This window comes from Cantharellus anzutake (assembly GCF_015039405.1).
Source record: "Cantharellus anzutake strain C23 chromosome Unknown EI90scaffold_8, whole genome shotgun sequence".
NCBI lineage: Eukaryota > Fungi > Basidiomycota > Agaricomycetes > Cantharellales > Hydnaceae > Cantharellus > Cantharellus anzutake.
The window spans coordinates 634006-660189 of NW_024066958.1; the positions used below are offsets into that span (position 1 = coordinate 634006).

General features: G+C 50.5%; 2 protein-coding genes across 2 annotated transcripts; one reads left to right on the forward strand and one right to left on the reverse strand.

Annotated features, from left to right (window-relative positions):
- Positions 1 to 584: 584 nt before the first annotated feature.
- Positions 585 to 1038, reverse strand: EI90DRAFT_2908955 (uncharacterized protein; the record flags this gene model as incomplete). The annotated part of the gene is made up of 2 exons (XM_039054353.1): positions 585 to 706; positions 762 to 1038. Coding segments are annotated over 2 exons (399 nt in total), but the record flags the coding sequence as incomplete, so codon positions are not given.
- Positions 1039 to 2838: 1800 nt separating this feature from the next.
- EI90DRAFT_3013338 (uncharacterized protein) lies at positions 2839 to 4543 on the forward strand (the record flags this gene model as incomplete). The annotated part of the gene is made up of 3 exons (XM_039056652.1): positions 2839 to 2867; positions 2945 to 3028; positions 3121 to 4543. 3 exons carry the CDS (start codon positions 2839 to 2841, stop codon positions 4541 to 4543), a joined length of 1536 nt encoding a protein of 511 aa, XP_038920247.1.
- Between the last annotated feature and the right edge of the window lie 21641 nt (positions 4544 to 26184).

The window sequence follows — 26184 nt, forward strand, 5'->3', positions numbered from 1 at the left end:
TCCAGGAGTCAGGTCGGGATCGGGTATGCATGGATATGACAACACTCCTCTATCTGGAACCTATGTATCTGACACCATCGGATGTCATGCTCCCTGACACTAGTGTGAACTCTGACAATGCCAATCAATTACACCAAACCTAATTTTTACAAAGTACCACACAGAGACTCCCAGGGATTTTCTACAGTGCAAGAAAATGAATACTGATACTCATCATCTGGCAAGTCACTCCCAACATTGGGATCAATGTCAACACGTTCCCATGTAAAAACAGGCTTTGCTTCATAGCCATCTTTCAGTGCAACCTCATATGCTGCTAGAATGTGGCTGGAAAAGGTGAAGACAATCCCAGAATGTTCAACATGGTCACACACTGTTGTTCCATGACGATGGCGAGGACGAAATGCGAAGATGGTGTCTGGGGCATGGCGCAAAATGATCCCCAAACTCACATCAACAAAATCTGCACCATGGTGAACACATCCAGGACTAACTGAGCGTGATGTGCATAATCCAAATGCCCAGTTAATATAGGCAGCATCACAGTGACAAGGACTATGAACAGAAGTTAGCAAGCAAAACTATCATAGCCAGGGAAGCATCACATACGCAGTATAATTTTGTGCATAATATATTTCTGGTGGTGGATGGGGCTTATCATGAAAGCAATAAAGTTTACCACGAAAGGGGAAATAGTATCCTTTGGCTTTGTTGCATGGGTGAGCATAGAGAATAACAAGATAAACATGGAGAATACTGACAACCACTTTCAATTGAGGGTGAGAAAAGGGCAGGAACACCACTGTTCTTCAGCCCATCAGCAAACTCCTTAATAATTTCCATGGGCAACCTTGACATAATTAGAGCCCATGCAAGGGAAGCAAGGCCCAGTAGGTCATGGTCACTTCCACGTGACTCAGACTCAGTGTACTCAGGCTGCTTTGAAAATTTGGTATGACCAAACTTGCGACAGTGGCGAGCCCCTGCACTGATTCCAAAGGCATACAGAGAGCCAGGATGGCTGGGCTTTGTTTCCCTCAGAACGTATTAATGGGATGGATTAATACTCTAAACTCACCCTGAGATCACGTCGCTCACTAACATGCTTCTTGATAGTTTTGCTCATCTCAGCAAGGACTTCAGGCGAATTGGTGGCATTTCGCACTGCAATGAGCTCTGGCTCACCCCCTGGAGATAATGTGGAATTAGGATGTACATTCCCTAATAAGGCATTAAATAAATAATCACAAACTTACTCTGATTGAGAACAATATGAGAAGTGTCAGCATCAAGAATCAGCCATCCATCACCTCCCACTTGAACTTTTTTACCCTCTCGGATAACCTGATGGGGCCTACCATCCCCTGAGGCATCAACAAGCCAGGAGCGCTGAGTACACATCTTAAAACGTGTATCACTGTTCTCATCATACTCAATGATGTGGACAGCAAACTTCCCCCCCTCAATAAGATCTTGCAGGTGGGGGCACTGGTCAAACTGGAGTATCCTTGCCTATAATAGGTCAGCACTCAAAAGGCTTATTAGAGACAGCAGACATACAAATTTTGACTTGGTATTGTGTGAGGCTCGCTGTGGCCGAAAACTGTCAAAGTTTTTGATGGCCCTGCATATGGAAATATGGAGTGGGTGTGCACTGAGAGATTGTGCACGGGAGGCATCTACAGTGCCTTCTGCTGAGCCATTGGCCCTGCTGAGCAAAAGACCTTCAACCTGGATCTGCAGAAACTACCCATGAGAATAGCAGACCTCAAAGTAGATTACTATATAATGACCTTTTGTATGCTTGCCTTTTGTGCCAGAAGGCTAAGAAGTCTATCCCATGCTGCATCAACATCGAGGAGTGTTGTCGCATTGACTACTTTCATGATCTCTGGCTCGCATTCAGAAAGTATAGTAGAAACTATGGGCAAGACACACATCAGCACATATACATAAGGAAAATACATGTTTTATTACCTTTCCCAGCTGTCCCCCTTGGTTTCTTGACCTTACCCATTGTTGCTTGTGATGATGTGTGCCAACTGTGTGGGGAGCGAGGGAACAAAAGCTGTTGAAACTGCACAGCCTATATCAGGTGACCTTTCCCACACCTTTATGCTGCACTGCAATACAAGCAATCCCAGGCATCTGCATCCTCATAATTTCATACCTTACCTTGATATCTGCAAGAACACTAGGGGTATCTGGTACTACAGTAATATCAGTAATCCTTATTTTCCCCATTTTTACCAATATGTATCATTCACACGAGTCGCTCAGGGAGGAATTACTGAAATTCATCACAATTTATTCGGCATAGTTATGGAACATAAATCTATGTACATAGATCTCCCTGCCTCCCTGTGGCACAATTTTTTTGAATTTCCACAGTGGGATTTTCACCGAGGCACTCATGATGTGAACACCCACCACCTGCATGACAGCGAATTCTTATGAGCTGGGCCTTACTCCTCGTGGGGGTTGACCAGCAGCTCAGGGTCAGTTAGATACTGCATATACAGGCAGAACATGCCCCGCGGTCCTTGGTGAGACACAGCCGAACGACCACCTGAAATCAGTATAAAACTTTTTGCCTTTGCTGGGTTCGAACCCACACCCATGCAGCTCCAATGTATTGCAACACTTAAGCCATTGAGCGATAGCACCATGCATTAATTCTAGCTCAACACACATCCTAGTAGGTTGGTAGCCTCAGTGAATCCCCATATAATTTTGTTTATACCCTCATTCAACTCTCGCAACAAATTAAACAGCTAAACCTCTAATTAGCTGATATACAAGATTGATAAAGAGCGAATAATCCATCACAGCCTCAGCATGCATGCAATGTATATGAAGTATGTGGGGTATGTGGGGTATGCGATGTCTGCAAAGTATGCAATCTATGCAAAGTCTGAATTAAACTATGGGAAATTGCCGACAGGGAGCTGAGGAAAGTGTGGGAACTAAGGGAAGTTGCCGACAACTCACAGTGTGCGAAGTGTGCAAAGTGTGCAAAGTATGCAAAGTATGCAACAAACAATGGACAACATGCGAATGCAGAAATTCTTTTCGGTAACTCATTTCATAGAATTTATTGTCTTATCATCTAACATGCAGTTGCTTGCATCTGATCTTTCTAATCGTTCTTCCGAATCTTCAAATCATAAGCTGGTCAAGTTTCCTTGACCCTGCCACCCTCCCCTCGTCCGTGACCTCCATGTTGAGGACCACCTCCTGTCATATTAACTATCTGCCTGCGGAGATCCTGCGCGAGATTTTCGTGCTCGGTCTGAGTGATGGCCCCTCTCCTTCTCTTTCGAAGGGGATGCATGCTGTTTCGTTGGTCTGCAGGCATTGGCGCTTGCTGGCATTGGAGGAAGCACGATTCTGGTCAAAGATATCCATTTATTTTTGTCTGAGTGATGTGTTGTGCTGGAGCCCGATAGATTACCTGGCTTCACCACTCGTGCGTGCTAGGTTAGAGCGCGCCGCCTTGTATCTCTGCCGATCCAAGGGTGCCCCATTAACTTTGACCATATCGCTCCATGGGGTACCCGTATACGTCCACGAGTGCGTCAGGGATTTGGTGTCGCCCCACTACCATCGCTGTAACCGGCTGAGTCTCGACCTGCATGATCAGCATGACGTAGTTGATCGTGCAATGGTTTGGCTGCCGCTGCCCCACTCAACATTCGATCGCCTCGATCAACTTCGCATTAATGTTGGCGAGAAAGGTAGAGGAACACTTGATCTTGGTCTTCCTCTCGCTTTGCGTTGGCTCGATATTAGCACGCCCATCGCAATATCTTTTCATTCTGGTTTCAGAATTACGGATGAGGTGAAGTTATCGGGACTGGACCCAAAGACGGTTTTCAAAGTGCTGAGACATTGCCGCGATGTGAAGAAAATTAAAATATCCTCCCTCCGCACAGGGCTCGAGCCTCTTCTCTCCTCTTTGTCATTCCCCACTCTCGAGGAGCTCACGCTTCAAGCGCATGCCGAAATGTGGTGTAGTTTCCCCATCCAAAATGCGCCAAACCTTAGATATCTGGATTTTCCGAGTCTCCACCATCTATCAAGATTGGAGGGACTCGACGCTGGCACACGCAGCGGTATCATGCATGTTCTCAACGGTCTCGAGGTGCTAGTGATACAGGACTCGATATTTGATGCCCGTGATTATGCCTTTATACGTTTCGAGAGCCTTAGGATGTTGCGAGTGCACTGGCTCGATGATGATTTCATTCAACTCCTTAGTTTGGCTCCCGAATTCCCGCCGTCCCATAATGGAGAGCCACCCACTGGACCAGCGGTGCACTTTTCCTTCCCTGCATTACAACTTCTCATTATCCGCAGTATTTGTCATCAAAACTGGTGTCAACTGTTGCTCGAAGTGGCTCGGGCCCGTCCGATGCTGAATCTGGTCTTCGGGTCTGACTTCTGCCCACCAGAACTTGACCTAGTACGGGGCAGGGTGCACTTCGTTGAAAACATATGGTGCATAAATGACAACGAGCTCTTTGCGCGTTTCTTGGGTTGATTTTAGGTCCGCCTCTTCGTGCTGGCTGGAACATCGGTGAGTAGAAGTTATAGTCCTAGCCTGTACCCTCCCCTGACATTAAACCATGCACTCCATAAAAGCTGTTCTTGGACATGTCATCCTGGAATTGTAACGACCTGGCCGACGGCGTCATGGTGCAACATAGCTCATTGTTGTTACATTATATGTTCAGTGACTCTACACTACCAAATGTGTCCCCCAATCATGGCAGACAAATCGGTGCAGCTGATGATAAGTGGGGACCAGGAATAACAGTTGGGGCAGAGGTTGAGTTGAGCGAAGCCGAACATCGATCCCTATTTGCGATCCTTTGTCATAGCACTCAGCTCAAAAGAAACCAAAGAACAAACTTCTTGTCAACCATTAGAGTGGAGTCAAGCGATCGGCCCTATTCCAGAGTTGAAGTTGGCCCGGGCCACTTTGGACGCACTTTGGAACCAACCCAACTGTGAACGCCCTTGAAGTGACCTAAACTCGCTCTAAACTCAGGCCCCACTTGAGGTGGAATTTAGGTCAATTTCGAACCACTTCAGAACCCAGTTTAACCACACATGATGCCCCCTAATATGAGTGCTCTCAACAGCGAAAGTTCAGTATGTACCTCTGAATGGTCCGCTTTGCGCACCTGCGACGAAACATTCAGAATACGACAGAGGCCATTCGCTAAGTTGCGCGAGAAATCACGAGAGATCGGTGATCAGTGAGGGAAGGCATGTGAATGCCAAAGCGGTCCCGACAGAGCGCAGCTAGGTTTCCCAGCCAGTTGGCAAGCAGAAGCGGAAAACCTAAGGTCAGCTGAGGGCAGACTGCGTCCCATGATTACTCGAATTGATTGTTATATTGTTATATTACTCTCGTGAAATTAAACAACAAGTTATCCTCCAAATATTGTCAACAAGGTGCTCCACACCCGATCCAAGGATTGTACCGCTTATATATTGTTGTTCAATGTCCCATTTCACGAGACTAATCACGCTTACCACAGCCATGCAGTGATCGCCCCCCTGCCTGCCCATTGCTATCTCACCCGCCCTACCACCCACACCTTGCTCGTGCCCATGTCTTAACAATTTCACTATGGCACCATCGGCTCAATGCCGCTTTGCCCAGGTCTCGCCCATCTCATGATGACACCATCACTGTGGACCTACAGCTCGCTTGGTTCCAGACTGTATGCTGAACGTTCCGGCGCGGGGAAGATGAGAAGTTAGCTTCCTTCTCATCTCCTTACCCACAGTAGGCAAGTGTACCTTACCTACTGTTTATCTATTCATCTCCTTACCCACAGTAGGATTGTGCCCTGGATAGGGCTGGCCAGACCAGAGGCTGTGGACCATAGGGGAGGGTCATGGGGACCCAGGAGTTGTCCCCTGACAGTTCTGCGCATCACAGTGGCCACCATATCAGGAAAACTTCCGGGGATACCCGGAAGTCACATGAAGGCAGGGTCCGGGGACCATGCGGCGCGGGAATGCACGCGGGAAGCGTAGCGGGTCCGGACGCGGGTCCGGGTCCGGGCTAGTCAGGGTGTGTGCCCTGACAAGAACGGAACAATCTCAGCTGTGGTACGGTCTGAAACCTAATATGCCAACAGGAACATCTGTGCACTTATAAAGGGTCTCTGACCCATGCCTCCTGTTCCCCAGCCATTGCCAGCCCGTTCTTCCTCGGTGAGTAAGAATGCTTCGATTCAGCCTGGGTCTGAAATCGCTGCCATTGCCTGACAAACTCTCTTGCCCACTTCCAGTATCTACAGCCTTATTTACAGCCTTTTTACGCGCCCACCACCTCCCCTGTCTCCTGCTAAAATATGTACCCTATGCTAATCGCAGATGACAAGGTGTAGTGGAAAACGGCCAAGGGGACGGCCTATGAATTGGTTTGAGCACGTGACATGCAACCCGTGTTGTCGGAAAATCCCGTATATCGTTTAAACGCCCGGGAAACGTTTCATGGCGTTTATTTACAATGTCAGAGACCGGATTCGAGACGAAAGAGTGTCTCCGTAGCGGAGGGCTTTGGCCTCAGCGACTTCTGCCAAGAGCGCTGTGCCTAGTGACATGTCCGTGCCCTAACTTACTGACTGGCAATCAGAACCTAAGGGGGGGGGGTAACTCTAGTTGATTTTATTACTGGAGTGTAACCTATGTACAAGCGGGATATATATGGTTACAGCAAAGATGGGTCCGCAATTGGCGGAGCCGAACGGAGCGGAGCTAACGGGGTTAAACATTAGCCAACTGAATATTACCGACGAGTCGGGTCGCGGGGTTAGCGGAAAGGCAGGCGATAACCCAGAAACGGAAAGGAGGGATAGGCCCGAAGGTGGGCTCTGCAGGGCAGGCGATTGTATTGCCCAGTGGAGGCGGGGGTGCGCTAGTGGACGTCGGAGCTGTCCGGAAGTCTTCGGGGCTCCATACTTAGGGAGGTGTAGGTAATAAATTGAAATGAGGGGGTGGTGACCATCGAGGGGTACCGAGAGGATTGCGGAATACGGGAGCTCCGAGGTTAGTGAAGAAGGAGCAGAGTTAGACTGGAGGGAACGGAGGGACCGGAAGTCGATGGCCGGGGATGGATATGACAGTATCCCCTTAGGCCTGAACCCTTGAAGGCCCAGAATTAGTAAGGTGAGGGGAGCTGTACTTACAGAGAAGGAGAAAATGGGAAAATGAAAGACGGAAGTGAGGAGTGGAGGGAGAAGGAGAAATGGGAGAGGAGTCAGGGTTCCTAAGGAGCTTCAGGTCCAGGCTTCGCTGGGTACCGAGAGTGGAACGCCTCAACGAGGTCGGAGGTGTGATCGAGTTCGCCGGCAAGGAGCCATTGTGTCTCCTCGTCGGTCCCTTCATAGCCTAGCCACTTGACCAAGTAGAGCAACTTGTTGCATCTACGTTGGTCGATCTTGGAGTCGAGTATCTCCTCGATCTCGAACTCGATCTCGCCTTCGATTTCTACGGGAGGCGGAGGTGGCTGGTGGCGGTTCGGAATGGTGTTCGGGACGGAGGGTTCGATCTGCGATACATGGAATACTGGGTGAATGGCTCGCATGTTTTCCGGCAGGCGGAGAGTGAGGGAATGAGTTCCAACGCAGGCGATGATCTCGAATGGGCCGAGGTTTTTCTCAGAGAGCTTTTTGGAAGGTCGGGTGGAGCGGAAGTACTTGGCCTTTACATAGACCGAGGTTCCTACTTCGAAAGCTGGGGCAGGGCTCTGACGGGAGTCTGCCAGGCCCTGATAGCGGATCTGAGCAAGATGCATTTCCTTGCGAAGGAAGTGGTGGAGGGAGTTGAGATCGACAGAGTACTCTTGGGTGCGTACTGATGTCAGGTCTCGCTCCGGGTGAACGGTGATGTTCGGATGGTAGCCTTTGTTGGTGAAGAACGGGGAGATGCCCGTGGTGGCATTCGGAGCGTTGTTGTATGCAAACTCTGCGAGAGGCAGGAGTTCAGACCAATTGTCCTGCTGGTAGTTACTGTAGATGCGCAGGTACTGCTCGAGCGTCTGGTTCATCCATTCGGTCTGGCCATCTCCTTCCGGGTGATAACCAGAGGTGAAGTGGAGGCAGATGTCAAGGGCCTTACCAAGTGAACGGAAAAAATGAGAGACAAACTCCGGACCCCTGTCGGAGGTGATGTGGGATGGAACTCCGTGCTTGGAGAACACATGGAGGAGGAAGAGCTTGGCCAGTTCCGGAGAGGTGATGGTATCGTGGGTAGGGATGAAAATGCACTGTTTGGACAGGCGGTCCACGACGACCAAGATGGAAGTGAATCCGGAAGAGGAGGGTAGCTGTTCGATGAAATCCATGGAGATGGAGTTCCAAGGACGTTCGGGGATGGGGAGTTGTTTGAGTAAGCCATAAGGCCTATGACGGGGGACCTTGGCACGGGCACACGAAGTGCAGGAGGATACGTAACTCTTGACGAAGTTACGGATGCCCGGCCAGGTATACTCACGACGTACTAGATCCAGAGTCCGGTTTTGCCCGAAGTGTCCGGAAAGTTGGTGGTCGTGTTTGTCTCGCAAAACGCGGAGACGGAGATCGTTAGAATCCGGCACGTAAATGCGATTGTCCAGCCTTAAGAGGCCTTCGGCATCAACGGACCAGCGGGAGTTGGGGAGGTTGGGGGAAGTGAGATGAGAAGAGATTGTGGTGTCGGAGGAGAGGGAGGTTAAGATGTCTCGATGAAGAGCCTCTGTGTCGACAAGTACGGCTGCTCGGATTACTGTGGCAGCTAGGAATGTAGCTCGTAAGGACGCAGTGAGCTGCTCCGAAGTGAAGACTGGTCGGAAGTTCTGCGGATTGACACGAGTGTAGTCCATATCCCCTTCTTTGGGATAGACGTCCCAACGTCTAGTCAACGCATCTGGTTTAACTCCGAGTCTTCCAGGACGGAATCGGACTGTCATGTGGAATTGGGAGAGGAACTCTGACCAGCGGGCTTGCCGCCGGGTCAAGAGTTTGGTGGTGGAGAAATACTCGAGGTTCTTGTGGTCGGTGACGACGTCGATTGGGGTTCCTGAACCTTCGAGGTGGTGACGCCATGATCGGAACACATCATGAATGGTGAGCAGTTCCTTGTCATGGGTGTCGTAATTGAGCTCCGGTGCCCAGAGTGTTCTAGAGTGGAAAGCGATGGGGCAAATCTCTCCATCATCACAGCGAATGGAAAGGATTCCGTAGATCGCATAATCGGAGGTGTCAGTTTCTACAATGAGGGGGGCGTCGGGTAGCCAATGTGTGAGGATAGGAGCGGAAGTGAAGGCCTCTTTCAAGGTGTTGAAAGCAGAGCGACAATCGTCGGAGAATAGCCAGGGGGCTCCTTTATGCATGAGGCGTGTCAAGGGGACCACAATGTCGGAGTATTGGTGAATGAAACGCCGATAGAAGTTAGTGAAGCCAAGGAAGGATTGGACATCCTTGACTTTACGGGGCTCGGGCCAATCTTGGACGGCTTTGACCTTCTTGATGGACATGGTGAGTCCGGAAGGAGAGAGGCAGTAACTGAGATATTCCGTAGTGTCCGTATGGAACTCGCATTTCTTCGGATTGGCGTATAGGCCATGTTTGCGGAGTCTCCTAAGAACTTCTCGGACATGCTCCTGATGCGAAGCCATGTCTTCCGAGTAGGTAAGGATGTCGTCTAGGTAGACTACCACAGAAACGTCCAAGAGGTCGGCAAAGATCGTGTTGACGAATCGCTGGAAAGCTGCAGGTGCATTCGTGAGACTGAATGGCATGACAAGCCACTCATAGGAACCATAGCGCATGCGGAAAGAGGTCTTCCATTTGTCGCCTGCTGCAATGCGAACCAGGTGGTAAGCATGCCGGAGGTCGAGTCTGGTATAGACTGTGGCACGGCTAGGTGCGTCAAGGAGGTCGGAGATGCGGGGAAGTGGGTAGCGATCCTTTTTGGTGATCTTGTTCAGCCCTTGGAAGTCAACGCAAAGACGGAGGGATCCGTCCTTCTTGCGGACGAAGAGGACCGGTGCCACGTGAGTGGAAGTAGCGGGGTGAATGAAACCAGAGGCCAGGTGTTCATCTAAGAACGCCTGGAGGGCCTCAAGTTCCGAAGGAGAGAGAGAGTACATGGTACCCAAGGGTGGGGAGGTGCCTTCCTCAAGGTCGATCTTTAGGTCGTGCTCACGGTGCGGTGCCAGCGTCGAGGCTTTGCTCTTACTGAACACATCCACAAACTCGTGATACTCCTTCGGGACGGCCAAGAGGTCGACGGAGTCGGTGTGGGATGAGGCAGCCCTCAAGCGGCTTTCCTCGGAAGGGATGGTTAGGCTGAAGGATACCGATCCTTCAAGTCGGCAAGCCTTTGCGAATGCGGAATGGCTGACGAACTCGATAGATGGTAGCGGAGGAGTAACAGCCTGCGACTGAGGTGCTGGCAAAACATCAGATGGTTGGATGTCGGACGACGGCAGTGGTGCCGGAGACGACGGGGGAGAGCTTGGAGTGACTGTCTTGGTAGGTTCGGAAGTTCGGAACGTGATACTGCTTGAGACCCAGTCAATCAATGGATTGTAGCGGGTAAGCCAGTTGTGTCCTAGGACTAGGGAACATGATCCATCCAGTGATGTGACAAAGAAAGTCGTGGGGGTGATGTTTCCGGAAGCGAAGCGGAGGGGAATATCAACGGCGCGGGTTATGATTGAGTTGGTGCTACCGTCGAATAGGCGTAGTTGTAGGGGTTTAATCTGGTATGTCTTCAAGGCCAACTTTTTTACAAATGTGTCGTCGATGAAGCAGTCCGAAGACCCAGAATCTACGAGTGCAGGTACGTTCTCATAGGAGCGGAAAAGTTTATTTTGTGTCCTAATATTGGACGGAGGAGAAACGGGAGGAGAAAAAGAAGAGAAGCGGAGAGAGGTGGATCAATCTACGGAAGTAGTCGGAGGGGGCGGAGGAGAGAGTGGTACATCAGCAACACTATCTACAACGGGTAGAACATTAACCGAAGGGTCAACATTGAGAGGAGAAAATAGACCATTTGAAAGAGAAAAGGAAACGGGAATGTGGAGGGAGGATAAGTCGGAAATGGAAGACGCGTTTAAACGCACTTCTTTGAGCGCATGGAAGGAAGGATCGCAACCCCTGGTCCGTGCGGAGTCCATGGGGGTGCAGACTAATTTTTTGCTTCTGCGGAAGCGGATCCTTGCTCCTCGGTCTGGGCCGAACGGGCCTTAGATGCGCAAGAAGAAGACTTGGGACAGTCCTTGACCATATGGCCAGACTGACCGCAGAACATACAAAGTTTCTCGTCGAGACGACGCTTACGCTCTTGTGGCGTGAGCTTGCCGTTGTCTCTGAGTTTAGACGAGAGGTCCGGTTTAACGGAGCTAGCCTCGGACTTCTTATTGTCCTTCGGAGGCCTACTACCGGAAGCGGAGTTGAAAGAGGAGGAGGAAGGGACGGGTTCGGAACGAGAAGCGGTGGTGGACTTGTCGAAAATGTTAGAGGAAGAGGGTTTTGCGTGACGTGTAACTTCCGATTTACGCTCCCAATAGCGTGCGTCGAGAGTTTGGGACAGGGTGCAAAGTTCAGAGAGAGTAGAGGGTTTACCTACTCTAGCAATATCGTCCTTGATACGTTCCGGCAATCTGTTGTAGAAAAAACGACGAAGCGCAGCTTCTCCGTAACCGTGAAGTTGAGAGGCGTGTCGATTGAACTCGACGACGTATTTATTGATGTGGTGCCCATCCTTCATGTCCAGGGTCATCAGTTGAACCTCGGCATCGCCCACAGGATCGTGAGGGCCGAAGTTAGTTTGAAGTTCATTAACGAACTCTTGATAGTCGTTCATCCATCGCGGACGAAGCGTGGGATTCTGGTCGAATAACAGGTCCGGCTCGAACCAATCGAGGGCCATTCCCTTGAGGTAGGACTGCGCAAATATGACTTTAGCGCGGTCGCTAGCAAAAGCAAGGGGATGGTCCTGGAAATTGAGCTCGCATTGGACCAAGAATACTCGAAGTTCTCGGGGATCCTTTCCGTCGAACTGTTCGGGTTCGCGGACCTTGGTCCGGAGAGCAGAAGATGGTTGTCGTCGTCGTCGTCCGGTGTGATGAGCCAGACTGGCAATGGCTTGGGCCAATTGTGCAATAGCCACGTTGGAGGTGGGTTCGGCATCGTCGGTGGTTGGGACAGTGGGGATGGAAGGATCAGCAGGGGGAGGATCGACGAAGTCGGGGACCTTGGAACCGAGTCCAAAGAAGTGGATGGGGTCTATGGGTTGTTCTGTGGTGTCTCCGAAGTCGGAGTCTGCAACTGGTGATCGATTCCTAACAGGGCGCATGATCGGAGTCGATGGGAGAGGGTTTCAAGGTTAGAAAAGCTTCGAAACTCAACTGGGTTTCTCGCCAATCGACTAGGACCAAGCTGAGAGGGTTCTGGGGAAGGTGAGGTGGAGTTGGGAACTAATGTGCGTAATTGCGAACGAGTGCGGAGGACTTTTGGTGCCATACAAGACGTGTACTAGTCAGGGAGTAATAAAATACTGTCAGAGACCGGATTCGAGACGAAAGAGTGTCTCCGTAGCGGAGGGCTTTGGCCTCAGCGACTTCTGCCAAGAGCGCTGTGCCTAGTGACATGTCCATGCCCTAACTTACTGACTGGCAATCAGAACCTAAGGGGGGTAACTCTAGTTGATTTTATTACTGGAGTGTAACCTATGTACAAGCGGGATATATATATGGTCACAGCGAAGACGGGTCCGCAATTGGCGGAGCCGAATGGAGCGGAGCTAACGGGGTTAAACATTAGCCGACTGAATATTACCGACGAGTCGGGTCGCAGGGTTAGCAGAAAGGCAGGCGATAACCCAGAAATGGAAAGGAGGGATAGGCCCGAAGGTGGGCTCTGCAGGGCAGGCGATTGTATTGCCCAGCGGAGGCGGGGGTGCACTAGCGGACGTCGGAGCTGTCCGGAAGTCTTCGGGGCTCCGTACTTAGGGAGGTGTAGGTAATAAATTGAAATGAAGGGGTGGTGACCATCGAGGGGTACCGAGAGGATTGCAGAATACGGGAGCTCCGAGGTTAGTGAAGAAGGAGCGGAGTTAGACCGGAGGGAACGGAGGGACCGGAAGTCGATGGCCAGGGATGGATATGACATACAACAACTACCCAACAGCCGATGAAAATACATTGGTCAGATGTGGTGGTACTTTATGTGTTATATGAGACGGATTTTTGACGATTTTGATGCTATAGGAAGCATTTATGACACATTTATTAAGTTATTAAAAACATATTCAGAGTGTTTGAGGGGTATAAAAATGCATTCAATAATATCAAAAAACTGTCAGGGACAGCTCCGAAAGCGGCGAGGTCCCGGCATGCGGGACTCGGTGGGACAAGTAGCAGCTGTGCGTAGCGGCGATCTGGTCACGGGGTGAGCATCCCTGACCACTTAGTCTGAAGTGGGAATGTGAGTTATTATTAAAAGGGAAGGCTACACTACTTGCCTGAAGTGGGAATGTGAGAAGAAGGCTACTTCTTCGGTTCCCACTCCAGCTGTTATTATATACATGCAGGATCGGTCACGTGGGGCGTGCCACGTCACCCTTGCACACAGCCACGGCTCTCCGGGTGCCTCCGTGGGAGATCCTGAGAGGGCCCGCTGTGGGTGCAGGGCAAGTGCGGTGGCGGTGGCGGCGATATAGGAATGGTGAGATACAGGAGGGGAAATGGGCATGTGCGCCGGTGATACATTGGGCAGCGGGAAAGGTGGTCCATGTGAGAAAGAAAGAAAGAAAGAAAGAAAGAAAGAAAGAAAGGAAGGAAGAAAGGGGGGAAGGAGAAAGAAAGAGGGAGAAGCGGTGCGGAGTGGGGGAGTGGAGCGAGGGTCGGGTGGGGCGTGCCCTGACAAAAACGCCATAAACAATTTATCACAATGTTTAGATGCCAAAATTCACGTTTAAACATCAAATTTTGGTGTTTTAAATGTCAAGTCTTGTGCTTTTGATCGATCTCGCAATTTTCTGACAGTTAAATATACATCGAGTGGTTTCTTGGTGTTTTGGTTAAGATTTGATCAGTCAACGAGGTCTAGCTTTTTAGTTATGACCTTAGCTGTATGGTAGCGGAGTTGTCTGAATTTATTGTTATATTGTTATACATAGGGTACATATTTTAGCAGGAGGAGACTGTCAGAGACCAGGTTCGAGACGAAGGAAAGTCTCCGTGGCGGAGGGCTTCGGCCTCAGCGACTTATGCCAAGAGCGCTGTGCCTAGTAACACGTCCATGCCCTAACTTACTAACTGGCAACCAGAACTGGAGGGGGATAACTCTAGTCGATGTTATTACTGAAGTGTAACCTATGTACAAGTTGAATATATATATGGTTACAGCGAAGACAGGTCCGCAAATGGCGGAGCCGAACGGAGCAGAGCTAACGGGGTTAAACATTAGCTGACTGAATATTACCGACGAGTCAGGTTGCGGGGTTAATGGAAAGGCAGGCGATAACCCAGAAACGGAAAGGAGGGATAGGCCCGAAGGTGGGCTCTGCAGGGCAGGCGAGTGTATTGCCCAGCGGAGGCGGGAGTGCGCTAGCGGACATCAGAGCTGTCCAGAAGTCTTCGGGGCTCCGTACTTAGGGAGGCGTAGGTAATAAATTGAAAGGAGGGGGTGGTGACCATCGAGGGGTACCGAGAGGATTGTGGAATATGGGAGCTCCGAGGTTAGTGAAGAAGGAGCGGAGGTAGACTGGAGGAATCGGAGGGACCGGAAGTCGATGGCCGGGGATGGATATGACAGAGACAGGGGAGGTGGTGGGCATGTAAAAAGGCTGTAAATAAGGCTCCAGATACTGGAAGTGGGCAAGAGAGTTTGTCAGGCAACGGCAGCGATTTCAGACCCAGGCTGAATCAAAGCGTTCTTACTCACTGAGGAAGAACAGGCTGGCAATGGCTGGGGGATGTCAGGGATGCGTCCGGGGTGGAGGGGGCCCGGCTGTAGCGCCCGATGGAGGGACCCTCTTGGGGGACGAAGCGGGCGCGCGTACTGATGGGCCCGATCTGGGACTGTAGTCCCTGGCCACTTAGACTGAAGTGGAAAACGTGAATTGTTATTAAAAGGAAGAACTACACTACTTACCTGAAGTGGAAAACGTGAGAAGAAGGTTACTTCTTCAGTTCCCACTTCAGGTACATTTATGTACATGCGGCTTGGGTCACATGACGGGTGCCACGTCATCTACGGAGAGGGCTGCAGCCATCCGGGTATCCCCATGGGGGATCCCGAGGGCGTCCGCTGCAGGTGCGCATGCTGGGCGTAGCGGGAAGTCATCCGGGGTGTCCAAGCTGGACGGGTCAACAGTACAATGATACAAGGGAAGGTGGTCCGTGTAAATAGAAAGAATAAACAGAAAGGGAGAGTGAAATAAAGGAGAAAGAGGAAAGAGGGAAGAGGGAGGAAAGGGAGGAAGGGGAAGAGGGAGGAAGGATGGGTAGCGGGGAGCAGGTGAGCGGGTGAGCGGGTGAGGTGGGCCCAGGTGGGCCCGGGTGGAACCAGGTCAGGCGGGTGTGCCCTGACAGGGAACAGGAGGCATGGGTCAGAGACCCTTTATAAGTGTGCAGATGTTCCTGTTGGCATATTAGGTTTCAGACCATACCACAGCTGAGATTGTTCCGTTCTGCGCATCCACGCCAGAACATTCAGCATACAGTCTGGAACCCAGCAAGCTGTAGGTCCATGGTGACGGTGTCATCGTGAGATGGGCGAGACCTGGGCAAAGTGGCATTGAGCTGATGGTGCCGAGATTGTTAAGACATGGGCACGAGCAAGGTGTGGGCGGTAGGGCAGGTGAGATAGCAATGGGCAGGCAGGGGAGCGATCACTGTGTGGCTGTGGTAAGCACTGTCCCATGATTAGTCTCATGAAATGGGACATTAAACAACAATATATTTAACATGGGCATGTGCTCAAACCAATTCATAGGCCATCCCCTTGGCCATTCCCACTACACCTTGTTGTCTGTGATTAGACTGGGTGTCAGGGACTTGTCCAGGGTCAAGGGAGCCCGGGTGTAGCGTCCGGGGCTGAGAGCCTGATGGGGGGTGGATCGGGCATGCATACTGACAGGCCCGATGTGGGACAGTGGTCCCTGGCCACTTAGACTGAAGTGGAAAGTTGAGAAGAAGGCTACTTCTTCGGTTCCCACTTCAGGTTTGTTTATATACATGCGGCTTAGATCACATCACAAGTGCCACATCACCCTCGCACACAGCCGTAACCACCTGGGTGTCTCCATGGGAGATCCCAAGGCCATCCGGTGCATGCATGCATGCTGGGCACAGCAGGAAGTCGCCTGAGGTGCCCGGGCTGGGTACATGGTGGGCGTGCAGCAGATGGGTCAATGGTACATTGATACAAAGAAGTCGTCCATGTAGAATAAAGAGAGAATAAAGAAGAAAGATAGAAAGAAAGTGAGGAAGGGAGAATGAGGAGAGTAGAAGGGGAAGGGGAGGAGGTGAGGAAGGGTGGACAGTGGGGTACCAGGTCAGGTTGGGCCGGGTGGAGCCGGGTCAGGCAGGTGTGCCCTGACATCACCCCCTCCTTAAGCTGCTTCGCCTCGAAGCGGCTAGGTGGTTCTCCCTTTCTCTCCCTGGGGCTTGGGGGTGCGTCCTGTGAAATTCCTCAATCCGGTTGGGGGCATGGGCTAGGTGGTCCTGCTGGAGCCATTGGTTTTCAGAGTTCGGCCAGCCAGTGAACTTTACCAGATACCAGAGTTTCCGGCGTAGCCACGTAGAGTTCAATATCTTCTCGACCTCATACTCTTCTTCTCCTTCTACTAGTTCCGGGCCTGGGCATGGGTCAGCGGGTCTTTCTGTGATACTGTCCAGGAGGTGTGGTCTGATGTTCGTCATGGACACGACCGGGTGGATTCCCTTCTGTCGAGCGGTGAGCTGGAGCTTAACGGTGGCTGGGGAGATGACTTGAGTGATTCTAAAGGGGCCAAGCCACTTGTGGTCCAGTTTTTTAGTTGGACAGTCAGTCATGTAGTTTTGGGCATTGAGCCAGACTTGGTCACCCTCTCGGTACTTAGGGGCCGGGTCACGGTCCTGGTTGTAATATCGTGCCATCTCGTCCGCCGCATGCTCTAAGGCTGCCTTTGCCTCCTCCTGCATTTTCATCATCCTTGATGAGAATGCATCAGCGGCTTCCACCTCGGATGTGCATGTGGGTTCTGTCCCCATCCTAGGGTGTTGGCCAGTGTCGAGTTCAAAGGGGGTTCGGTGAGTGGAGGAGTGGACACGGTTGTTGTAGGAAAATTCTGCTAGCGGGAGCCAGTCCGCCCAGTCATCCTGACGGTGGTTGACAAACACCTGGAGGTAGGCCTCGATCTCTTGGTTGACCCGTTCTGTCTGTCCATCCATCTGGGGGTGGTAGGGCATTGAAGGGGTCAGCTTGACACCTAGGAGGTCTGCGAGCTCCTTCGAGAAGCGGGAGACAAAGGCACTCCCCCTATCACTGAGGATTTCCTCAGGGAGCCCGTGGTGTCTCCAGACATTGTAATGGGTCTATCGCCTAGACTCGAGACAGAGAGAAGGGGGAGGGTGGTAGTGTGTGCAGGTGTGGTTTGTTGGGCTGGGTTTTGGTCCGTGGGCACTACTGAGTCTGCAAAAACCTCCAACAAACACTCACCTACGTCTCTCTTGGACGTCAAGGCTGAGTATTATGATGTGAGGGGTCTTAGACGTGAGCAACTAGCTCAGAGGGGGCGTTAGGGTCGTGGATGGCATCTTTGCCACTTGGATGCAACTTCTGCTTGTCCCTTCACGGGTCTATTCAATACTAACTTGTTATGTACAAGCTGTTATCTAGTTTTTATATGTTTGAAATGAAATGAATGGACTGGGGGAATGTAAACGGGCCGTTAGGCAACCGTAAATGATGAATATCCAATTGGGAACAAAGAAACAATAAAAGAAATATGAATGAATGGGGAACATATCATAACGGGTCCGAAATGGGAAATGTAAAAGTTAACTCCGCAACGCTTCGCCACAGCGCCCACCTATCCTCCCGTCAGCAACCTCCTCGTCTCCAGCTTTCCAACGAGCCCTTATTCATCCCAATTGGTGCAGTACTTCTTGAGATGTGGCCATTGACAGGTGCTGTCAAGACCACATGAGGCTATACACTGTGCTGAGCCATCCGAATATGGGGTTGCCATTCTGGGAAGTGCTCCGGGGGTAAAGGAGGAAGACCAATGGGTAGAAAAATGGCTGGGTTGTATGTGTGGTTATGGAGATCTGGAGAGGGGGTGAAATTGGCGGCGTGGTTGGGCGTGGGAATTTGGCTTGGGGCTGTCGGGAATGATGGGGAAAATAAGGAAAAATATGGAGTGAGTGTATGGAGTGTTGGATAGTGATAGAATAAGTATTGGGAGCGTCAGCGGATATGTAGTGCGTGTTGGTGACCAAATTCTGCAGAATCCGACTTTTTGCGGTACACGGAGTTGTCCCCACAACAACGTGCCCCAAGAAGAGTCATGCGATACCCTCCGAATCCACAGTTGTCATGGTGGGAACCATGTGGATGCATTTGGACAGCCGGTCCACTACGACCAGGATGGCATTGTATCCTCTAGACTCTGGGAGCTCCCCTATCATATCCACTGAGATGACCTGCCAACGATGGGTGGGGATCTTATTTGGGGTAAGCTTCCTGACCTTTCATGAGGGGAAAGGCTTGATGCGATTGCAGGTGTCGCATCTGCGTATGTATCGCCCGACATACTCAGCCATCCGGGGCCACCAGTAGTCACGGGAGACGAGTTCCAGGGTTTTCCATTGCCCTGGGTGCCCCGTCGCCTGTGAGTCGTGGTGTAGCCATACCAGATCATGGCAGAGTTGGGGGTCTTTCAGGACATACACCCTTCCCTGGTACAGGATCAGGTCACCTTGCTTCTCCCATTCATCCGACCTTAACATCCCTTCTCCCAGCTCTCACATGGCCTTCACTACCCTCTCGTCATGGTCCTTTGCTTCACGTATCCTCCCTAGAATACCCACCCCTTCACCTTCCACCGAAACTGCCTCTGTCGCGTGGGCTTCGAACCAGGCAGGTTCGAGAAGAGTTAACCCCTTGTTGTCGTCTCTCCCCTTCAGGTGGTCAGCACGATGGGAGAGTGCATCCGGCTTCCCCATGAGCTTTCCAGGACAGTGGACGAGGGTGAAGTGGAAGTGGGAGAGGAAGAGGGTCCATTGAGCTTGGTGTCGATTCAGCCTCTGGGCCATCCGGAAATAGCTCAGGTTGCGGTGATCGGTGTAGATCTCAACCTTCTCTCTGGCGCCCTCTAGGAAGTGCCGCCACTCTTTGAGGGCTCAGATGATCGCGAGCATCTCCTTGTCATACACTTCGTAGTTGCGTTCTATGTCCGTGAAACTTTTGGACATGAACGCTACCGGGTGGAACTCCCCATCCGATTGGAGCTGGGAGAGGACTGTGCCGGTTGCGAAGTTCGAAGCATCGCATTCAAGCTTGAAGCAGCTGGAGTCTGAGGGGAAGGAGAAGACAGGTGCAGTGGTGACAGCTTCTTTAAGGGCTAGGAAGGCACCGTCCTCATCTGGGCCCCAATTCCAGGGTTGAGTCTTCCAGGTCAGCTTGTGGAGGGGGCGTGCTTTCTCTGAGAAGTCCTTGATGAACTGGCAATAGAAGTTCACGAACCCTAGGAAGGACTGCACCTCCTTCACTTTGGTCGGGACCGGCCAGTCAAGAACTCCGCAGACCTTCACAGGATCCATCGCCACGTTGCCCTCAGAGATGACAAGGCCCAAGTACTCGATCCATGTCCACTCGAACTTACATTTCTCAGGCTTCAGGAAGAGCTTCCTCCACAGCGTCTCCAAGACCTCCTGCACTACCCTCCGGTGTTCCTCCAGGGTCACGGTGAAGATGAGGATGTCGTCCATGTAGCAAATAATGACCTCCCAGTCGATGAAATCCCAAAGGATGTCATTCATCATGGTCTGGAAGGTTGTGGGGGAGTTGCACAGGCCAAAAAACATCACCATGGGTTCAAACAACCCTCGGTTGGTTGCAAACGCTGCCTTCCACTCATCCCCATCCTTGATCTGGACGTTGTTGAACCCCCAATGTAGGTCCAGGGCCGAAAAGTACTTGGTGTTGCGAAGGCGGGCGAGAACGTCTGAGATGAGGGGGAGCGGTGAAGGAGAGAACGAAGGAAGGTCAGTTGGGAGGTTCAAACGAGACCACCACCAAGCTGTTCCCTGGTTCTTTAGTTAGGATGGGGAAGTGTACTAGTTTTATTTATTGTAAATATAGTACCAATCCGAGTGTTTTGGCTAATTCTATTTTTATGGGTTAGTTTTAAAGTTCCTGGGAATTGACTTACAGATAAACCGAGCCCTGCGGAGCTGTTTCTTTATTGAAATTTCTTAATTTGTCTAGGTGTAATTCTTGTTTTAATTTGGATTTAAACTTGAACTTAATCTTCTACTTGGTGAAGTTTCAAAGATTTTATTCAGTTAATGGATTTGGATGGTGTCTGGAGTGTCCCTTGAGTTTGTTTTATTTTTGTCTTATTTTATTGCTTGTTTTAACAGTAGCAAAATAACTGTTTTGTGTTTACACTTTGAAATCTGGAGTGTTAACCAGCTCTCCTGTTGAAATATCTACTTAATATTTCTCTCCTTTATTGCTGCCTTTTACTACAGTGGCAATCTTAACTGTATATCACTTTTTCGCGCTGGAGTGACAACCAGAAATGCTTGAGAAAAATAATACTCTATTTTCTTACTTCTCTAAGGGGGGCGAAAAGTTGCAGAAAGGGTCTCCCTTTTATACTCCTTGGGTCGCCTTCCTTTTTCACGCTCTACCTTCTATTTACAGGATTTATTTACAGTGTATTTTTCTCAAACTGAATAAAAAATGAAAATTTCACGCTATAGTTCTACTGCGCTTTTGCTGCACTGAACTGTGGTCAGACTGCGCCTAGAATCCTTATTGTCCTCCCTCGCCTAAGCTATTTTAATGGTTAATTAGAACTTGGCTGCGCTGTATTTGTTGCAGTTACCTATTTCAAATTCTATATATATACCATTAAATTTGCTATGACTCGATGATTCTGAATTCAAACTTCGCATTACTATGCATACGGCTGTGCTGAGACCTTCAGCTGATTTATTCCAATTTTATTTAGTGACATTTAGTTAAAATGAGACTGAAATGGTAAATGAGTGAATTATTCAGGTTTAAAACTGAAAGAAAAAGTTGCTAGTAGTCAAGAATTACTCAAACGAATGTGTTATAGCTCTCCACTTTATTAGAACATCGTTCCCTAAAATTCCCACCATGGTCCATCATAGTTTAGTGGTTTTCGTGAATTTCGTTCATATTCCCTGATTCCCCTTTGTATTATCACATCCTAATCCTCCATATGTATTGTTTGTTGTTATAGTAGGTCGTCCTTGAAGATATCATATTTTTATGTATTTTATTTAGCACTCTGGACCTCTTGAAGCTGTCTTCCCATGCGTTTTCAGGTTTCTAACTTCATGTCCTTGTATCTCATTCATTTCTGGATGTTTTCTCACGTTCTTGGTATCATAAATTTTTATTTATTCCCACCTTTCCAATGGTACTAAGATTGTGTCCTATTTCCTGGTATTCGTTGAGTTAGTAAAAGTTCACGCGCACATTCGGTAATCATGTGTGTCGTTCCCATAGTCGTTCGTATGCAGGTGCCATTTCCGTTTAATTGTTCAGGATTTATGATATGCGCGGGTGTTTATTTCTTTCATATGGGCTTCTGTTATTTATTTCAGATTTTCCCCTCATGATCTAAGGTTGTTTTGCACTTTCCGTGCTTTGTTTTGACCGGGCTCTTCCTTATTTGGATGGAAATTGGTCTTTGCGATCTGCTGAAGTGCAGATCTCAGTTCCGACGGCCGGTTCCCTGTGCATCGCCACCCTCACATGTCATTATACATGATGTGGATTTCTATATTCCCATCATGGGTATAACTTCACAACGGCCAGACCGTTTGGGCTGAAGATTTGCCTAACTATAGTTCCCCATTTTTCATAATTTCCGTGTAAATTTCGTTGTATGTTTTAATTATGGATCCTATGCAAACATCGTCTTTTTCCTGAGCTCGGACTTTTGATGTCGCTATTCCCGTTATTGGATATCTCATTAACGCATGATCCTTTTATTATGAAAATTTGGGAGGATTAAGATTAGATCCCTTCCTTTCTAATGGGCTATCAAGCTTGTCTCGGTCGTTACTGGTTAATCTTCGCGCTTGCCTTTTAGACATTGTCCTCATTTTTGCAGGAGTTTTAGTCATATCTCCGTCATTTATGGGTAGTTTCCCCTGTAATTACTCTCATTGGGTCCGTTTGGGGGACATCTACACTTCCTATTATAGACACGACTTTGAATTTTGCATTAGTTCCTGAGGAATCCTTGTTCCGTGGTACTTCCATCCTTGGCTATGTGTGCGGACGTGGGAAAGTAGTTTCCATGGAGGTTCTCTGATTGTTTTTATAGTCAAATCTTGATCGATTGTCCTAATTCTTGGTTTAATATTTGCTATAAATTCCCCCGAGAATTCCATCTCGTTGATGGTAAGCTTGAAGTATTTTTGCTATTTTTCTTTCTTTCGATTTATCACATATAGTCATAATAATTCGTAAAAATTCGTTAAAATTCGTTAAAATTCAGGTCCTTCTATTTTCTCATATCTACTTGTCGTATGAGGTTTTGTGATTTATCTGGCATATTTCCATAATGGGTTTCCATAGTGTGACCGTTATTTCTCCTGCAGCGGATACGAGTTCTTGACCGTGATCTCGTTCAATTTTTGATAGTCTTGGACTAAGTGCAATGACCTGTCCTTCTTCTTGACAAAGAAGACTGGCACCCCCATCGGGGATTTGGATGGGCGTATATGCCCGTTCTGCAGGTTCTCCCGTAAGAACTCGTCCAATTCTTTCTGCTTGGGTTGTGAGAGAGGGAAGGTCTTTCCCCTGGGTAGCTTTGCATCTGGCACCAGGTCTATGGCGTGGTCCCAGGGCTTTTGGGGGGGCAGCTGATCAAAGCTTCCTTAGAGAACACATCCCGGAAGTCCTGGTAGTGCTCAGGTACCAACGTCTCGAACGGCACAGGCTCTGCCCCCGGGTCGTGGGCCTCCTGGGCCATCCACTGGGAGGGCGTCGTGGTCACTCTCAGGTCGTGCCCCCACCCTGGGGGGATGATCGCAGCATATATCCCGTCCCCAGGCTCTACCGTGAGGTCTCGGTCGTCTCCCACTCGTGGCCCCCTGCAGGAGGATGGGCAGCGGGACATGATGACCTTCTGTCATGCCCAGTCCACCTCCGGGTTGTGATGCAGCAACCACGAGTGCCCTATGATGAGGGATTGGCGTCCCAGGTTTGCAACTGCAAAGCGGGCCTGTTCTGTATGCCATCCGAATGTCAGGAGGGCTTCCAGTTCTTCAGTTATGGCCCCATTCTCGTTTGGGGTGCCATTGACGTTGTGGACAGGTATGGGCTGTGGGAGTGGGGTGGTCTCAAGCCTATGCTTCCGGATGAACTCAGGGCTCACGAAGTTCCCGGTGGCCCCTGAATCCAGGAGGGCTGACACTGATACGGGGGCGAGAGAGGTCAGAGCAGTCAACGTCACCGTGAGGTTGAGTGATCTGGGGGATTGTTTGGAGAGGACGTAAATGGCAGGTGGAGACACTGCTACTTCGGGTGTTAACTCTGGGTGTCTCTCACTTCTGTGGGTGGAGGATGCGCTTTTCCTCCTTTTCTTTGCGATAACTCGATGGAATTTCTGCAGTGGTGTTGACTCGCGCACATTGCAGTATTTACATGGGTTATCTTCTACAGGCGGCCAGGGCGCATCCCTCACCAGTTGCCTTCCTGAAAATCCTCCTCCTGGGGGTCTGGCCCCATCTCTCCCTCTTCTGCCTCTGGTCCTTCACCCAACTGCCTCTTCAGCCCTTCCATCAAAGCTCGTAGGTCCTCTGGATGCAGGCATTGGACTCGGTGGACCTTGGGGTGTGGGCATTCTCGTGCGACATGGCCTGGGGCGTTGCAGTTGTAACACAACCCTCTCCGTCTTTGGTCAGTCCTCGATCGGTCAAGGTCCATTGGTTGTGGGCCTGTTCCTGACATGGGACGGGTTGCAGGGGTTGTGGGTGCAGGTGTGGGCACAGGTCGCAAGGTGGTGGGTGTGGGCCATGTGTAGGGGGGGTGGTGGCTGGAGGGGGCCTGGTTGGTAGGAGTGGGGGGTCTAGGTGGGGGTGCCCGTGGCTGGGTGGCTTGGAAACGTCACCATTGGTTGTTGAGGAGGGTGGCCTCGCATTTCCATTCAGCCCAGGTGGTGGGCATAGGGTTGAGACGGTAAATGCTCTTGCGGAGCCGGGCGTTGATCACTTGCTCGAAGCGGTCGACCAGCCCTACGTCACCCAGTCTCGGGGCAGGCCCTAATATCTCGAACTCCTGGATGACCTTGTCCACGGAGTCGCTCCCCTGTCGGATAGTCGCTAGCTTCTGCTGGGTGGTGGCTTCCTGATTTGGGTCCTGAAACATGTCATCAAGTTTCATGTTGAACTCGTCCATGGTGAGCACTGGGGACCCTGCCATCAGCAGTGAGATCGTGCGCTGCATTGCCCATGCTCCTGCCAGTCCTCCCTTCATGTAGGACAGCACAAAGAGAATTTGGGAGAGGGCAGTGGGGAACTCGGACGCGTGGACGTGGAAGTAGATTCCACATTCGGCTTTGAAACGGTCCAGGTCCTCGCTGGCTCCCGAGAAGGGTGTTGGGGGGCGACCTTAGGTGGCTTGGGTCTGGGGGCGGGTGGGGGCGCGGGTGCAGGGGTGGGCGCGGGTGCAGACGCAGGAGCGGGTGGGGGATGGTTAAGGACTTGGTTTTCCACGATAGCCTGCAGTTCCTGGAACCAGGCTAGGAGGTCATCGTACTGTTCTTCTGTCACCATGGCAGGGGTGGCAGGGGTGGCAGGGGAGGTGGGGGAGATGAGGTTGAAGCCTTCTTCTGCTGTCAGGGACTCATCCGGGGTCGAGGGAGCCCGGGTGTAGCGTCTGGGGCTGAGAGCCTGACAGGGGGCAGATCAGGCGTGCGTACTGACAGGCCCGATGCGGGACAGTGGTCCCTGGCCACTTAGACTGAAGTGGAAAGTTTTTATTATCATTAAAGGAGAAATACTATACTACTTACCTGAAGTGGAAAGTTGAGAAGAAGGCTACTTCTTCGGTTCCCACTTCAGGTTCGTTTATATACATGCAGCTTAGATCACATGACAAGTGCCACATCACCCTCACACACAGCTGTAACCACCCAGGTGTCTCCATGGGAGATCCCGAGGCCATCTGGTGCATGCACGCATGCTGGGCACAGCGGGAAGTCGCCCGAGGTGCCCAGGCTGGGTACATGGTGGGCGCGCAGCAGATGGGTCAATGGTACATTGATACAAAGAAGTCGTCCATGTAGAATAAAGAGAGAATAAAGAAGAAGTAAGATAGAAAGAAAGTGAGGAAGGGAGAATGAGGTGAGTAGAAGGGGAAGGGGGAGGAGGTGAGGAAGGGTGGACAGTGGGGTACCGGGTCAGGTTGGGCCGGGTGGAGCCAGGTCAGGCAGGTGTGCCCTGACACTGGGGAACGCTGCCTGAAGCGGCAGATCCTGCTACTCTTACAATTGCATGCATGTTCACTCTCAACGTTGCTATTGGCTGAGATGAAGCCTGAGATTCGTTCTCACTCTGTAAACCCACCGCACACTCTGATTTCAGGACCACATAATTTACACTGCAGCATGCAGTGAGCCGAATAGAACTGTATGGGGCAGAGAATGGACCCTGGGTTTGGGGGTCATACAGGACCCTGTGCATAGGACAATTGAGTTTGGGAGAAAAAAACATAGGACCTGCTACGGAGTAGTGGGAATAAGCCAATTCACCCTATATAAGAGACAAGGAGCCAAACAACATACTTGAGAGGATACTCCAGGATGTAGGCTCAAGCTGTGATTATGTTCAAGCAAGGAGAGGTCCTCAATCTTGTTGAGCACTACAGACTATACAAACACAGAGACCAAATATTCGCCCGGGTTGAATTC